The 18,508-nt window shown below is 32.0% G+C and overlaps 1 protein-coding gene across 1 annotated transcript in view; it reads right to left on the reverse strand.

Annotated features, from left to right (window-relative positions):
* Window positions 1-8,355: 8,355 nt before the first annotated feature.
* Window positions 8,356-18,508, reverse strand: part of LOC148275119 (nuclear pore complex protein Nup88-like) — a gene marked incomplete at its 3' end in the record, with an annotated part of 178,232 nt that continues 168,079 nt past the window's right edge. The window contains exon 2 of the mRNA XM_088236118.1: window positions 8,356-8,525. Coding sequence (XP_088092244.1) covers window positions 8,356-8,525 — 170 coding nt within the window. The remainder of the gene's footprint in view (window positions 8,526-18,508) is intronic.

The raw sequence follows: 18,508 nt of genomic DNA on the forward strand, positions 1-18,508 counted from the left end.
AATGGATCGAGTTTATCCAAACATCCCGAGATAAGTTATACTTTAATGGCACTTTTGTTCCGAACGGGAACGCCCGATTACGGCACGAGACATCATATTATGATATAGATATCTCAGGAGAGACGAGTGAGAGGAGTTTAGTCATGTGAAGGTCATATTACCTGTTGTTGACTAGTTTACCCTAACTAGTTTTTAGTAAATAGTTTGTATTTAGCGTTATTTTCATACATAAACATTCCAATACAAAATGTGAATTATGACTATTTACTAACACAGCTCAACCTAACAACACTTTCTGAAAGAAAAACTATTAATGACCTCATAGCACTGTATAAAGTTGTAAACTCTATTTTTGACGTACATTTCAGAGTACCTGCTGTCAACACTAGGAGTACTTTATTGTTTCATTGCTCCAGTACTTCTTCCAACCGACAAAACAATTCATTGATACCGAGACTGCGTAGTGCGTAGGTAAGGTAACACTTATGGAACGGCTGCAGACATTTCGTCCAATTCTTTATTATCTTATAAGTCCACAATATCAAGTTTATTTGTAGCTGCTCGTCAAATTATTATTGACAATTCAATTCCATAAATTAAAAAAAAACTTACTTGTTTAATTTTATTACCTTATACTTGTTTTTTATTTTTTACTATTATATCTAATTGCATTGTGGTATTGGCAAATACGCGTTTCATATATACATATTTTTATTTATTCTTTTTGCGCGATAATATTTTATTTTATTTATTTATTTAAAGAAAACAAGACCAAGCCAGACAAGCCATTACAACAAAAAATACAGTATATACAAATAAACCAAAATTTTAGGCCAATTATAATTTTCTATATAAAAACTAAATAGAATGTAATTTTTTTTTAAAAAAAGCGTACCTGTATTAAGCCACTCCGTATCATATCACTTGCAAAAAATAAAAAAATTAATAATAACTAAAAGTACAAAATTTAATTTATTATTATAATTTTTAAATAATTAAAAAAAAAAAATTATTTTACGGATCCCCACGGAGTAGCTTCAGATCAGCTTTTCCTCTTAGACATAAATACAAATGTACAAGTATATAACAAATTACAAATGTTAGATAGATAGTACTGATTAAGTTAAATGATTATTATCTGCAATTATAGCCTTGGCATTTTTCTTATAGTTAGTTAAAGTTAGAAAATATATATCAATTTCAAAAAAATGTTTGTTATAACTATTTAAGATTCTGGGAAAAGGTGCATTCTTGTTGTTATTTGTGCTTGATCTTCCAACATGAAACAATTGCTGCAGCCGAGTTGTGCGCTGAGGGATACGAATATTAATTTTCTCAAGAAGTTGGGGACAATCTAATTTGTTATTTACTATTTTGTAAAGGAAGACGGTATCAGATATAGTTCTTCTGGATTGTAAGGTTTCAATATTGTGATATAGTACAGCTTCTTCATAGTTATTAAAATGTTCATTTTGTCGATAGTTTAGATGCTTCATAAAAAATTTTTGAATCCTTTCAATTCTTAAAATGTATTTGGAGTATTGAGGAGACTAGACTGTAGAGCAATATTCAAGAATACTGCGGACATGTGCAAAATATAATATTTTTAGTGTTTGTGGATAGTTAAATGGTTTACATACTCTTATTATAAAGCCTAATGTTTTGTAAGCTTTGCTGACCATCTTCTCTATATGTTTCTCATAAGACAATTTTTTATACAAATATACACCAAGATCACGAATACAATCAACTTCGGTAATTGTGCATCCATTAATACTGTAAAAGGATGGTTTTAAAATTTTATTTCTAGTAAAAGACAATATATGCTTGCTTGTTTATTAATTTAATTAAATTTGTCTTTCTTGCTTACCGTAACACTTTATTTACTGTGTTTGCTTTACAGAATTTATTTCATAAGCTTATATCTTTGCTTTTTTTGTTTATATGCTCACTGTTTTTTCTTGCATACCTTTGTTATTATTGTTTTTTTTTTTTACTTTGTAAAATGGTTTATTATATCCTTTCTAACTAATTTCACATATTTTTTCTGTATATTCTGTATTATTTAGTATGTTAACAAGTATTTTATTTTTTGTAAATGCCTTTTGGGCGTTAATGAACAAAATAAATAAACATAGCGGGAGAACATTATACAGAAGGACACATAAGAGTCGATGATTATTTATTTATTTATTCATTTACAGGCCCTACGGGCTTCTACATTTATTAGAAATATATTCAAGTGAAGCAGTGAAATATAAGTATGTACAATGTTTAAGTATGTCCAAATGCTTGCTGACCGACTGGATTTCCTCCCTAGGGAGTTATTTATATTTAAAATTATTTCAACAGAGAGGGAGTCTGCAAGCATTTGGACATACTCAAATATTGTTGAATTACTACCTGGTAAAATAAGAAGTATAAAAATTGGAAAATTGTTTTCAGGCGATGCCATAGGTGATTTGGTTCAGCCGGATGAATCTCACCCCCGTGATAAAGGTTTCAGCTCTTTTGCTTCACAAAAGAGCTTTCACTTCTTCTTTGGCTCTTTGCGGACGACAATAAAATTCTTAAAATTATTCAAAATACAAATGATTGTTTGCTGCTTCCGTAAGATATTAATTCTTTTAATATGTGGTGCAAAGCCAGCTAACTAGAATGAAATATTTAAAAATGTAAAATAATGTCTTTTATAGAATGAAAAAACTCCATTGACTACAAATCTACAAAAATTACTATAAAATTATGAAAAAAAATAAATTGGTAACTAAATATCCACTTTTCTTAATAAATTATCTTTAAATAGTGTTGTTTAATAATTTGGACGGCAAAGCTATCAAGAAATCACAACAAAAAAAATATTTAAAAAAACTGATATTTTCAGTCTGGAAAGATTTCAGTGCTCGCTACTGTATACAGGGTGTTCATTAAACCCTGTCACATCCGAAACCACGATGATCAGTATGAGCAAGAAGACATAATGGTACATTAAAATATTTTTTTTAAACAAATAAAATTTAAAAAAATTAAATATAAAAAAAAGCAAATGGTTGGTTACTTCTGCAGGGGAGAAACGAGAAGGGAGAGCGGAGAATCTGCTACTGCGCCACGCTGCCCTCACCACTCCCCTGCAGAAGTAAGCAACCATTTGTTTTTATAAATATTTTATTTTGAACATTTTTTTTTGTTCTAAATATATTTTTAAATATGCTAAAATGTCTTCTTGCCCATACTGATCATTGTGGTTTCGGATGTGACAGGGTTTAAAGAACACCCTGCATATTTCACGTCAACCCTGCCAGGAATATAATCCAGAACCTAAAGAATGGTAGGTGAACGCGTCGTCTACTTTACTAACTAACTTAACTACTTTACATGAGGCGGACTTGTCACCATTCAATTGCCTTATTTAGGACTTTAAGTCGAAAACACTCGTCCAAGGATAAGGTTTTATTTCACAGATATGTATTCTTCATCCGTCCATGCCCAGAAAAAAAAACGCGTAAATATAATACAATGTATATCTATTTCTATTCGTTATTTAATTATATATATTTTATGAAATCAGACGATACACCAGGTGTTTACGAAGAAACGTCAAAATGGCGAAGGCGAATTTTAGCTGAGTAAGCAAAGCCGGGATAAGCAACATGACGGGTGCTATGGCCGGCGATAATATTCGCGATGTTTTAATAATAATGATAATAAGTATTAAGTCTTGGCGCTAATCTCCTCGCGCCTGCCCCGGTGGGCTCCTTAGCGCTTACTTCCTTCGACCTCCCCCGATCAAAGGGCTCAGAAATTAGGCAGTCATTTCTAATAATTGCAATGGAAAGTTAACAGAGTTATTTTCAATGAGGAAGTTCAGTGGTTTTTTTAAAATTAAATAATAAATTTTTTTATTTGTTAATAGACTGTTAAACTAAGTCAATTTTTTTTTGAATTTTTATATATCGTATTATCGGCGCTACGATTTTTCAAAGTTTTGTATTTCTGAAATAACTCCGCGTGTAACGTCAGAGGTTCATTTCCGCTTATTCTCATTCAGTTCTTCCCATTGGTCCAGAAGCGACAAGCAAATCGAAAATCTTCCATAGCTCTCAGATCATAGGTTGATTCACATGAACCAGTGACGTCATTTAAAGTAGTGCGTTTTTATCAAAATATTTTTTATTATTTTTTCTGTACATTTTCAAGAAACTTTGCGGTACAAATTAATGCTCTAATTTTTACCCCACGTAAGAAAACATTTTTGTATCCAATTTCCCGTAGGGCTGAAGTTCCTCATTGTCAATAAAGCAAAGTGTAAATTTCTGTAGGTAATTTTAAAGGAAAAATAATTATGTATGCCGCCGACACAGGTCTATTTTACAAAAATCAAACTGACGCATTTACTAACAAATACATCAACCATGACCTAACCTATGTTAACTAAATAGACAAACACAAACTTTAGCAATGTTTAAGTATGTCCAAATGCTTGCAGACTGGCTGGATTTCCTCCATAGGGAGTTGTTCATATTTAAATTTATTTAACAGAGAGGGAAAACATTTTTGAGAAGGGAATATGAAAGTCTAGGCATTACAGGGCTTATGACCTGTCATTGGGTCGTTTTTTTTTATTTTTTATTATTAAGTTTTATTCATTTTAACAAATAAGTAACATACAAAATTGTATTTTTGTTCCCGCAAAGCCGAAGCTTGTCTGCGGGTTACATTACATTTTTAAAAAAAAATTATAAGTAAGTACATAGTTTAATAATAATTAATGAATAAAATATATTTATACACTTAAGTTTCACTTGCTGTTTAATAATTTTTTGACTGTTATTTTTAATGAAATTAGGTTTTTTTCTTCACGATTTTCAGCTGGTATTAAATTGTACAGTTTTGGTACTACACTACCCATTGTTCTGTCACCATAGTAGTTTTTCTGTCGTGGTACCATCAGCTGCTGTGCCGATACTTGTCGGGTCATGATCTGGTGGTTTATTTTGGATTTAAAATTGCAATCAAGGAAATGATCTGTCACTATCTTATATTGACGTTTAAGTGGCCACTTCACACACTGTGTAACATTCACCATTCTGCCCATGTTTGATCATCCACATTTCCTCAACTCTTCCACCTGTTGACGTTTGTGAAGTAAAAGAGTTGAAAACTTTATCACGTGGGTGAGATTCATCCGGCTGAACCAAATCACCTACTAGGCAACGCCTGAAAACAATTTTCCAATTTTTATACTTCTTTTTTTACCAGGTAGTAATTCAACAGATGAGAGAGTTGATGAAATGCGGATGTTCAAAAATGGGCAGAATAGTGAATGTTATACAGTGTGTAAAGTGGCCACTTAAACCAGCCAATGACAGGCCATAAGCCCTGTAAATGCCTAGACTTCCATATTCCCTTCTCAAAAATGTTTCCCTCTCTGTTGAAATAAATAAAAAAACACAAACTTACCTACACATAATGGAAAAAAAATATATAAATCTTTTTTAAAATTTAGAAAAAATAACTTAAAATAGATGCTTACATAAACAAAGAACGACTAATTGAAATTAAACATCTGTGAAAACAAACACCTGTAAACGCTCGAATATCCATAATCCTGAATTTGAAAAAATTCTACCTCATCTCTGTAGGGATATTAATAAAAAATATATACCTACTCCCCCTTGAGAGAAATCCAGATTTGTGTCTGTACAAAATACACGTACCAAAAATAATGTTGTGTAATAAGATCTGGTCAAAATATAAGTAAAAATAAATTGCAGAGTCATCTGCAGGCGATTACTAGTACTTAATTTAACTCGGAAGAGTTTTAAATACATAAAAAAAAGTAATATGCTAATTAAAAATACTTAACTTCAATATCAATACATAGATGGCGCTCCAACACGCTTGTGAATGGTTTCTCATTTAATAACATATATACAAAAATCAAAAAAATGTTACCTGTGTCGATATTCGCTAATAAGCGGAATGGGGAATGTTGTAGTACGTAAAGTGGCCACTTAACCCAGCCAATGACAGGTCATAAGCCCTGTAAACGCTCGAATATCCATAATCCTGAATTCGAAAAAATTCTACCTCATCTCTGTAGGGATATTAATAAAAAAAAAGAAATTTAACATGTTAAATATTTAGGACTTCCACCCCCGAACATACCTAGGGCCGACTCCATCCCGTCTCTCCGAGTTCCCACCCACCCATTCAAATCTCCTGCAAGTATCACTCTCTCACTATCTTTTTTTCCAGCCATTACATTCATCACACTTGTCCAAAACTTATCAAAAACTTATTAAAATGCATGTCGTGTTGGTTTTATATTTTTGTGCAACAACTGTGGTGAAAGTGTATAGTGGGTTTTGCATGTTGGTTTGATTGGTGTCCTGACGAAGAGACGGGTGCACCTCGAGACCGGTAGAAATAGAAAAGTCGGTAAGTGGTTACATACATATATTTAATAAACCACAAAGTTAATGCTTTAAATATAATCTGTATTACATTCACAAGGAAAAGAAAAATTCTTAATTATGATTACAAACTAAACAATAATGTACTAATGAGAAAGCGCGAAATTAAAGATCTTGGGATTGTTTTAGACTCAAAACTACTTTTTGAATCGCATATCAATAAAATTACCTCCAAAGCATTGAGCATGTTAGGTTTCATAATTCGAATGAGTAAACACTTTAATAATCCAAAGGCCCTTATTTCATTATATTATACATTTGTCAGAAGCCATTTGGAATACGCCTCTCAGATATGGAATCCCCAGTATGCCATATATATAAGTAGAATAGAAAATATTTAAAACAAATTTATAAAGTACCTTAAATACAAAACCGGTATTTCTTATGTCCCTACTCTCACTGCCTCCACCTTCCATGGAATCATTTCTCTACAATACCGCAGAGTGTGTGCGGACCAACTACTGCTTTATAAAATTGTGACAGGAATGGTTGACTGTACAGAGCTGCTTGGTTTAATAACAATACATGTGCCAGCCAGGATTTGTAGACGGTACCACCTGTTTCATGTACCAATAAGTAAAACATCGTATGTTAAAAATGCTTTTTTTCGTAGGACTTTTTCAATGTACAATACAAAATTTAAAAATGTAGATTATACAAACATCACTCTGTCAGATTTAAAAATTACACTAAAAATGTATTATGTAACTTAGTAGACATTATAATAATAAATATGTACATCTCCCCCCCCCCTCCTTATCCTCTCTTCAAGCATTTTTGTCCTTATCCCGCCCAATTTACAGTAACTTAATGTTCTTAAAATTAATATTTAAAAAATCTTTGATTATTGAGTACAAGAAAATAACATTTTTATATGTATAAATTGTATGTATTTATTTGATATGTAATATATTTTCTTTACTTACTTTGTATACTATGTGGAAATCTGTTATTAGTTTTGAGTTTATACACTATATCTGTTTGTTTACTAAAAATATGTATGTAGAAATGTTGATTTCCCTAATAAAATAAAATAAAATAAATAATAATGTAGAAGTATTATTAATACACTCTACTTGATAGTAGATATTTATTAGTTCATGTAAAACATATTATGATTGAATGGATTTAATGGATTTAATGGATTTAACGGATTTAACCTCAAGGAATAAATAAATAAAATAATTAAGGTTACTTACAATTTTTGGTTTATTACACACGAAAGTACAAAGATTACACAAATAATATTCAAGATACTGGTGAAGACAGAGAATGGCGAGTGACGTATTACGCGCCCTTATATAGGTCCATTAGGCACTGTGGCCATAGACAACAACACATCCTCGTCTCTCACTCTCTGGTTCCCACAATAACTTATATTTTTGTTTAAGTGTTTATATTTGTAAAAAAAAAAGTTTCTTCGTCAGGTATTTATAATTGAGCATGGTCCGAAAATCATATAAATATGATTATGTACAGATCATCGATTTGACTTTATATGTACATTATCGAAACTGCATTTTGTGACGAGCTTCATAGCATTGAAATACAATAGACACATGTTCGGCAATTCTACAGAATCTGATAGCTTCTTAAAAAAGATCAAACTTTGTTTTTGCTCTTCTGTAAACCTCGCAAATTCCAGATTCGATAGTTTACGTAAGGACTGTCGATATATAAAAAAATGATATATTTTTGCATGAATAATAACTGAAGGAAAACAGACGTTAAAAGACAGTATAATTATGTGGACAATATAGGCACATCAGGGAGGTTTTCGATTTTAAGGGCAGTCGGAGGCAAACGGTTGAAGCCTAAAACAATTAACACGAACACGCTATTTTTACTACTGAACAGAATTTTCAAGAAAATGACTTACTTGCAAAGAACTGTGGGGCGTCCGCCCTGGAACAGAGACAGGGGCCCCGATTTGCGTGGGAGCCTGATGACGCACACGCCTTGGGGCCCGGCAACACAGGCGAACGTCGACAGCGGGTTGAGCAGCAGTCGGTCAACAGAAAAACCAGGAGTCTCCGTCGGCAGGAGGCGCTAAAATAACATTTTTACGATTAATATACTGATGATGTTATAACTTATATTTACAAATATGTTATTGATTAAAAATATTTGGTACACTTCCACTTATTTATTTGACCAATTAGCGCTTTCACCCTCTAATGGGCATCTTCAGACTGGTGAATATTATACAGTGTAAAGATAATTGATATAAAACTAAATATTATCTTAAGTGTAGGTATATTTAAAAATAAGTTAGAAAATATACAATACGCAATTTTTCAATGGAACAGAATGAGATAAATTATTGAAGCATGTGTTGGTGGTGTACTTTAAGATAAGATTCTATTATATGAAAAAAAATTGTTTTTTTACAATGTACAGGATCCAACTATCAAGTATCAAGTACCAAGTATTTTAAAATTAATAACTTATATGTAAATATAAGTTATTACATCATTACAATGGAATTCCATCAAGAATTGTCAGTAAATAATTTAAAAAAAGATTAATATACTTGTACTTGTTTGTATTTTTTTTTATATACAGAATAATGTTCCCTCACTGGGGTGTCCCGTGCCGAGGGAAACATTTTACAAAATGTGAAACATGCCTTAAAGCATTTAAGAATGATTATCAAAATTATGAGTTCTTTTAAACCTTAATGAGGAAACCTATCAACCACCTTATCGATCGATGTAAAATTGTTAAGAACGCTCCGGCCTAAAATCCAAATTTAAAAAGACTAGTAAAAATAAACAAAAAATACATATGTCCAAGTACTTATATACACATACATATATGATAACACGTATATTTGTATAATATGTAAATATTTAGGATGGTTCTTTTAGAACATCAATAATGAAGTTATTTGTTCAAATAAAAATAAAGTAAAAAAGTTAAATGAAAAAAAAAATGTGAATAAATTGGAATCAATATTTTTTACAAAACAATCTTTAACTTCTTTTTGTATAAGAAAAAAAGAAGTAGTAAAATCTGTATTTTTATTTTTAAACCATCGATGTTTCGTACAATTCCACAGGAGCAATTAATCAAAAACTTGATAAGCAATTCTACTGAGAACAGGGACACTCGTGTTAAAAAAACTTTTATTAAAAAGAACAAAAGCCTCTTCCAAAGATAATTGATAATACAAAACGACGAACGTCCTCCCCCCTCCACCCGGCGGGGCAGGGGTGGGGGTGCCGCCGATGGCGAAGCTCTCATACTGTAAATAATTCGTTTCGAAAATTCATTCGTTTCGTATGCGAGGGAACGAGAGCAAAATACGATTTCGGTCGCGCTAGAGTGAGTCCGATAAATGACGAATGAACGAACTTACGAAACGAAATTGTGTCAGAATAAGCCTGCAGCTTTACGTGCGCCGAGAACTTTGGGGCGAAGATGGGCGATTTTCAATTATTCATTCCAATCTTTATTTCGTTTATTGTATTTTTTGTTTTGTTTTGAGGATCGCGCGAAAAACCAGGGATTTGAAGAATTTTTATGTAATTTAATCTAAAAAATAAAAAAAAAGTTATTAACACAGAAATAACGGAAAAACAAATGGAAATTTTGGGACACAGAAAAAAAACTATTTAAAACATGTTAAAATGAAATGAAATTATTATTATTGAATAATTCATTTACGTATTTTTTAACTGGCATAATGGGAGATCTTAAGAGACTCCAAATAATACAAAACAAAGCGATGAGGATAATATTCAGATGTGGGAGACGCACAAAATTTAAGCAAATGATTCAACTTCTAGATATTATGACAATTGATCAAATAATCAAATTCAATGTTGCTAATGAAATTGACAAAATTATTAAGGCTGTAGTCTAGTAAAACGCACGCAAAATGATGAAATCATACGATTTTGCCATTTTGAAACGAATGTTTTTTTTGATCGTGCAATAATAAAAGAACAAACACTAAATAAAAAAAAAAAATTTTAAAGGTATTTCTGTTACAAAATATACTTAAAAGTTTTATGTAACTAAAATATAATTACTTTTAGACCGGCAGATTACGCCATTTCAAATTGAGACTAAACTTAGGTATCTGGGATCTCAATAAAGACTAAAAATCGAACTAAAATTAGTAGTAGTAGTATTAGTAGTAGTAAAAGAATAATAGCGAGTCCATAGTGAGCAAAATCACAACTCTAGTACCAAATGAAGAAAAGTCATAACGCCATTCCTCATAAATGTCCATTTTAAGCCTTGACAGAGGAACAATCGTATTTTGAAACCGGTCGGCATGTTGTATTTCTTTTATTAAATATACTCAATGTTTACGCAGTTTAAACAATGAAAAAAGCTTCGTTAAAAAAAAAATTAGAAATACAATAAAAACTTTTCGAACAGCCCTCGATCTTGATAGGCGTTCGCCAAAAACAAAAGAAAAATGCGTAAGACATTAATGAAAAAATAGAATAAAACAAAATCATAAAAAACAGCTTATCTTGTGTAAGTTGGAGGGTGCAGCTGACAAGAGACGTAGAAAAATACACATTATTTAGTCGCTAAATTAAAACCACCCCGTGAAAGAGAACGGGCAATATCAAAAAAGAAATCAAATTACGGGGTATTGAAAGACACCCTTTTCAAAATTCGCTAATAAGGGATTTTGAAAATATGAGATGGACGAAGACGAATGAAGATATTCTGCCGTGCAGAGCCAAAACTGACATACACACCACAGCAACTCACATTTTGTCGTTTTTGAGTTATTTATTGATTCGTAACCAGTATTTAATTAGCTATAAGCGTATCCGACTCATTTCGGAATGTTGCGCAGTAACATCAAGATTATTAAAATACGAAAAAATGTATTACATATTAACAAATTACAACAGGGATGGAGAATACCTTAAAAAGGGAACATGGAAGTCTAGGAATTTACAGGGCTTTGGTCATTGGCTGGTTCAAGTGGCCACTTTACACACTGTGTAACATTCACCATTCTGCCAATGTTTGAGCATCCGTATCTCTTCAGTTCTTCTGTTTGTTGATTTTAGTGAAGTTAAAGAGCCGCAACCTTTATAGTTGTAAAGAGATTCATCTGACTGAACTATTTCACATACTAGGCAACGCCTGAAAACAATTTTCCAATTTTAAAACTTCTTCTTGGACCAGTTGGTTTTGTAACAATATTTGAGTTTGTCCAAATGTCTGTAGACAAAAGACTGGATTTAACCCCCTCGGGAGTCATTAAGATTAACAAATTACAACATATTTTTTGGTTGATAATGCTGATATTTTTATTTGCGAAAATAAACGCCACTTGTTTTTGATATAATAACTTATATTTTAATATAAGTTACCAATTTAAAATACTTGGTACACTTCCGCGTATTTATTTGACCAATTAGCGCTTTCACCCTTTAATAGGCATCTTCAGACTGGTAAATATCATACAGTGTAAAGCTAATTGACATAAAACTAAATATTATCTTAAGTGTAGGTACAATTTTAAAAAAAAGCCGAAAGAGATAAAATACATAGAATGAAACAGAGTGAGACAAAGTTCTAGAAAACATGTGTTGGCCGTGTACTGTAAAGAAGGATTCTACTTTAAAAAATATTTATTGTTATTTTACAATGTACAGGGTCAAACTAAGGGGGCTAATAAGGGTGAGTTTTTCAATTATATCTGCTGATTTATTTAAATTCTATCGCTATTGATACTATTTTTTACTAAAAAAAATCTGATCAATCTAACTTTGGACCTTTATGTTCTACATGTGAAATTTGAATGATAACTTAAATCAAAGCCTCCTGTTTTATTTTTTACATTATATACCGCGTATACACAGACTAGAAAATGAAAGTACCTCTTAAATCGACATTTTTGACTCGAGTCTCTGTGAATTCAAATCATCTCTTTATAAATATTTTATGATGTTCTATAGTAACAATCAACGAACTATTTGCAAAAGCTACTTTATGCCAATGATCTGGTGTTAATTCATTTAATATTGTATTGTGATATTTTATATTGTAAAAGGCACTTGTGCCGTAAAATGAATAAATAAAATAAAATAAAAATACTAGGCTGGTAAAAAAAAACACGTCTGTTTCAATTACAAGTCGAAATAAGTATATGTTAATATTGACATATTACAACAGAGATGAAAACATTTTGGAGAAGGGAATATAGAAGTCTAGATATCCACAGGGATTATGACCTGTCATTGACTGGTCATTGGCTGGCCTAGACACCCATATTCTCTTCTCTAAAATGTTTTCATCTCTGTTGTAATATGTTAATATTAACATCTCTCTAGGGGGTTGAATCCAGTCATTAAATATAAAACATTTGAAGCGGGTTGTGATCCCGTGGTAGTAATGTTGACTCACTAGCCTAAGGTCCGAGGTTCAAATCCCACTCTACCACAACTCGATTTCCATTTTTTCAACTCTATAACAAAGTTATTTACGACTTGAAGGAAATGGTCAGAAAATTGAGATATTTTAGTTAATAATAAAAACTCAAGTATTTCTTTTTTTTATTAAAAATAAAATAATAATTTTAAACAAACTCAAACCATCGTATCTTCTACGAGTATTAGTTTTCTTCAAAAACCAAGTAAAACGCAGTAAACATTGCGAAACTGCATTTTAGGCTGTAATGATTACAATTTTTTTGAATCGCATATCAATAAAATTACCTCCAAAGCATTGAGCATGTTAGGTTTCATAATTCGAATGAGTAAACACTTTGATAATCCAAAGGCCCTAATTTCATTATATTATACGTTTGTCAGAAGCCATTTGGAATTCGCATCTCAGATATGGAATCCCCCGTATGCCATATATATAAGTAGAATAGAAAATATTCAAAACAAATTTATAAAGTACCTTAAATACAAAACCGGTATTTCTTATGTATCTACTCTCACTGCCTCTACCTTCCATGGAATCATTTCTCTACAATACCGCAGAGTGTGTGCGGACCAACTACTGCTTAACAAAATTATGACAGGAATGGTTGACTGTACAGAGCTGCTTGGTTTAATAACAATACATGTGCCAGCCAGGATTTGTAGACGGTATCACCTGTTTCATGTACCAATAAGTAAAACATCGTTTGTTAAAAATGCTTTTCTTCGTAGGACTTTTTCAATGTACAATACAAAATTTAAAAATATAGATTATACAAACATCACTCTGTCAGATTTAAAATTTACACTAAAAATGCATTATGTGACTTAGTAGACATTATAATAATAAATATGTACATCTCCCTTCCCCTCCTTATCCTCTCTTCAAGCATTCTTGTCCTAATCCCGCCCAATTTACAGTAACTTAATGTTCTTAAAATAAATATTTAAAAAATCTTTGATTATTGAGTACATGAAAATAACATTGTTATATGTATAAATTGTATGTATTTATTTGATATGTAATATATTTTCTTTACTAACTTTGTATACTATGTGGAAATCTGTTATTAGTTCTGAGTTTATACACTATATCTGTTTGTTTACTAAAAATATGTATGTTTAAATTGGGTTGTGGTCCTGTGGCTAGTGTCTCGGACTCACGGACCGCAGGTCCGCGGTTCGAATCCCACTCTACCCCAACTCGATTCCATTTTCTAATAGTGAGTTATTTACAACTTATTAATTTCGTTAATGTTTTTGGTTGCTTATGTGTATTTACCTACTTGTTACTATTGTTATAGTTATGCAATTTTATAATTTTTTGTCATGTATTTATTTATGTATTTTTTTTCATATTTGTGTTCAATATAGGTTAAGGCAATTTATGCCGTTTATGTAAAAATAAATAAAAAAATATCTTTGCGATTTACTAGTTTGAAATGTTTTTTGCGTTTTTCATGAAAGTGGATTTTTCGAGTAACGTTGGCTTAGGTATTGCACGGCAGTATAACATGTTTTTTTTTATAAAGGTACTAAAACATAACCACTGCGTGAAAAGGAATGAGAGAATACACCACAAAACCAAATGCCAGGGTCAGGAAATACATCCTTTTTGTAATACATGATTTTTGAACAATGAGATAGGCTGTGATCAATTTGAATTATTTAGACAATAAATAAAATCAGCGCGTAAAAAGGACGCATAGAATTCACCGCAAAATAAATTTTAAGGTGTAGTGAAATATCCCATTTTAATGAGTTAAGATTTTTTAAACATATATTACGATAGTAATGACAGATCGAATTATTTGGGAACTAAAATAAAATCACGGAGTCAAAAGGGAGGCGAAAAACACAATAAAATATTCAATATAAGGATAATGGATGCACCCTTTTTATTATTTAATTCGCAAATAAGGAAATTTGAAAATATGAGACGACGATTGGAAATAAGGGTGGAGGTGAAATTAAATATAAGAATGGGGATGAATGGGGTGGTTCCGGGGTGAAATGACAAGAACAAAAGTGGATTCAGCGGTTGGATGTATATTGTAGAGGGTGGTTGGGTGAATATTGTGATGGGAGGTTGGGTGAATTGACGATTGTATTGTCTTAGCTAGCGATTCGGTTCAGGGGAGTGAAGTTTGGTGCTGGTCAGGATTAAAAAATAAGGGATGATTATAAAAGCATTTGATTTTTTTTTTAAATTCCACATCAACAAATTATTTATAACGACAGATCAGCCCTGTAAATGCCTAGATTTCCAAGATTACCTTCACAAAAATGCTTTTTAATTGATAATTCAGTTAGATGAATTTCTCAAAAAGTCAACAGATACAAGAGTTGTGGAAATGTAGATGTTTAAACATAGGCAGAATGGTGAATTTAACACTGTGTGCACATTCTAAAATGAGACAAGGATAGCCGAGACTAATGAGCCAGGTACGAACATGTCCGCCTTCAAGTATTGTTGGATTTGATCGTGCCATGTCTTTCTCAACTGTATGCGTTTTCTGCATTCATCAACATTCGCATCGTATATCCTTTTTTTAATTTTTTTTATTCCATTAAAAATCTTTTAGCCTTTCTTTCGCTGTCCATTCGCTCGACATGTCCAAATCAACACAGCACCCCTTTCTTGATTCTGTATATAATGCTTGTGCCTTACATAGTGCACGAATCTCGACATTTGTGCAGCTATCATACATCGTTTTACCACACAGAAGCCTGAGAGATCAGATTTCGACAGCATTCCACCCACTTTAATAATTACTTTTCTAATTCCATACTGCGCTCACATACATTTGGGTCGGCACCAGAGCTCCATTGTAAACTGCTAGTTTTGCCTCTTGCGACAAACATTTGTTTGCCAAGGTAGATTTCAGTGCACCATTCACCCTGTACCCGCCACTCGCCCTCTTTTCAATATCTTTCTCAGTCTTTCCATCACTAGAAAACTTACTTCCCAGATGCTGAAATTCTTCTACCTGATTCAGAATATCTAAGTTTACACTGATCTCAAACTTCGTTATAAGAAGCACGCCATTATCAGAAAACAAAAGACAATTATGTTAAAAATGCTGACACTAACAAAAATTTTCACTGAAAAAAAAAAAAATGAACAAAAAATAGAAAAAATTAGATTTTTTGAATATTTTTTTAGAAAAAAAAATGTTTGCGTTCTTGTGATTTACCCAAATACTGATTTTTTAAGGCCATTTTCAACGAGTTGTTAATAACTCACTATTAGAAAATGGGAATCAAGTTGGGGTAGAGTGGGATTCGAACTACGGATCTTTGAGCCGTGAGTCCAAGATACTAGCCACGGGACCACAACCCGATTCTTTATTTAATTCAGAAAACAAAGTCATACGTAATTAGTATAAAAAACAATAATTTTTTAACATAAAAAGACAAAGTAAGTTAAGTATATATAACTACTTACCGACTCTTTACGTCTACCGGTTTGGGGACACACCTATTTCTTCGACAGGACACTCACTAGGCCAACATAAAATATTTTTTCAATACAGCCCACATTTTCTTTTAAAATTAACCTATAATGTAACTTTGAACCTTCTAACCCCTTCCTTCCCCAAACCCCCACCATCACCCATTCTTCAAAATACCACTGAATTTTATAAAGATAATTTTTTAGTGCATGTTCGGTCGCGGCGGTGTATGTATTCCCTTTAAATCTGCATGTTATTAATTTATTTTTTCATAATTACTATATATTCTACGGTGCATTTGCATGTAAGTGTAGTGAATGTCCTGACGAAGAGACGGGTATGTCTTGACTATATATATTTTTTTCTTTTTACACATTATATACATATAAAGGCGGGCCTTATGCCTAGGGCAATTTCTTCGTACCCTACCCAAACCGTTTAGTTTGAGAAAATTACAAGTACATGGACATATTCTAACAGAATACAATTTTATATAACAATTCAAAACAAAAATTAACTAAAAATTTTACACTATATTATGAAGAGAGGAGAGGAGAGGTGATAGGATGGAAAAAATAAGGAGGAAGGAACAACTCAAACATTTAGATAATGACATTTCAATCTTGATTTAAATGTAAATAAAGAAGGGGCCGTCTCGAAAATTAGTGAGTAGATTATGTCACGGTCGAGCGATTACTACTGTGAAAGAGGAGGCAAGAAAATAAGAGCGATGAAGGGGTACTAAAAGGGTTCTCTCGTTACTAGAGCGAAGATATAGATGTTAGAAGAGCTCTCTGAGATAGACAGGCGAAGTGGGATGATTAAAAATATCGTGAAGAAGTGATAGAATGTGAATGAAAAATAGTAAAATAAATAAAAATCACGCTGTACACGTGTAATTTGACGGTGTTTTCTTGCAAAGGCCAAAAAATATCGAAGCGTTAACTGCGAATGAAAAAATCTTCCACTGAAACGGGGACAATAATTGAATAACTTTTTAATAAAAACATTGTCCGTGTGATTGTTTCCCCCTCCACGGATCCCACCCCCCACCCCTACTGCAAGCCCCCTACTGCCCCGCATCGGAAACCATAAATATCTCGACCAATCAGAGGGCGAGTAACAATGGAACTGAGAACAAGACTTAATCAAAAACTCCTAGTTGGAATTTTGTTATTGAATTTAAAAAAGGAACGTCATTGAATATTAATCAGCATTCTTTTGTTTTTTTAAATTCGCCAGAAATCTATTGTCTGACGTCATTATATTTTTCCCGCGCATTGTAATTAGATTTTTACAATTGGTTTTTAATTTGTTTTTGGTCATATTCAAATTTGGAATATTACGATATTTTTTTAGTTTGAATAATGTCTTAGCGTGGTGGGAGACATTTTATTAAAAAATCATTCCATAATAAATAAATAAATTTTGTTTATTTATTTTTATTTAATGCACAAAATACACAATTTTATAATAGACACAATTATTTGTTTTTCATGTCCCGACTTGTTAGAAAATTCTCATAAATCCAACAAAAACCCAAATTGTACTTGTTGGTAGTGCACAAATGTATTCAAAAGTGAATTTTTCCACACTTCCTCTTTTCAAAATAGATGGTACAGAAATTCCATTCATGACTTCAGTCAAAAACTTAGGTATTATCATTCATAAGCATTTAGAGTGGCACGATCAGGTAAAAGAAGTTAGTCGTAAACTTTATAGCAGTTTGCACTTACTTAAAAGATTACAGAATTTTCGCCAATTTAGGTTAAGCAAACATTAGTCCAGAGCTTACTTCCTCCACTCCTTGACTACGCGGATGTATGTTATCCAGATGCTCAATCTGAATTGCTTGATAAGTTAGAACGATGCAGAATATCTGTATTCGTTATATCTTTATATAGATAGTGTATAATATTAGTCCAGAGCTTACTTCTTCCACTCCTTGACTACGCGGATGTATGTTATCCAGATACTAACTCTGAATTCCTTAATAAGTTAGAACGATTGCAGAATATTTGTATTCGTTATATCTTTAATCTTCGCAAATTTGACCACATAACCGAGTATCGCACGCAACACTGGCTCAGTATCAGGCATAGAAGAAACATTTACATTCTATCACTTCTTCACAATATTTGAAATAATCCAACTTCGCCGTTTATCT

The sequence above is a fragment of the Micrasema longulum genome, unplaced genomic scaffold (assembly GCF_059751315.1).
Source record: "Micrasema longulum isolate JH-2025_06_02 unplaced genomic scaffold, ASM5975131v1 h1tg001508l, whole genome shotgun sequence".
NCBI lineage: Eukaryota > Metazoa > Arthropoda > Insecta > Trichoptera > Brachycentridae > Micrasema > Micrasema longulum.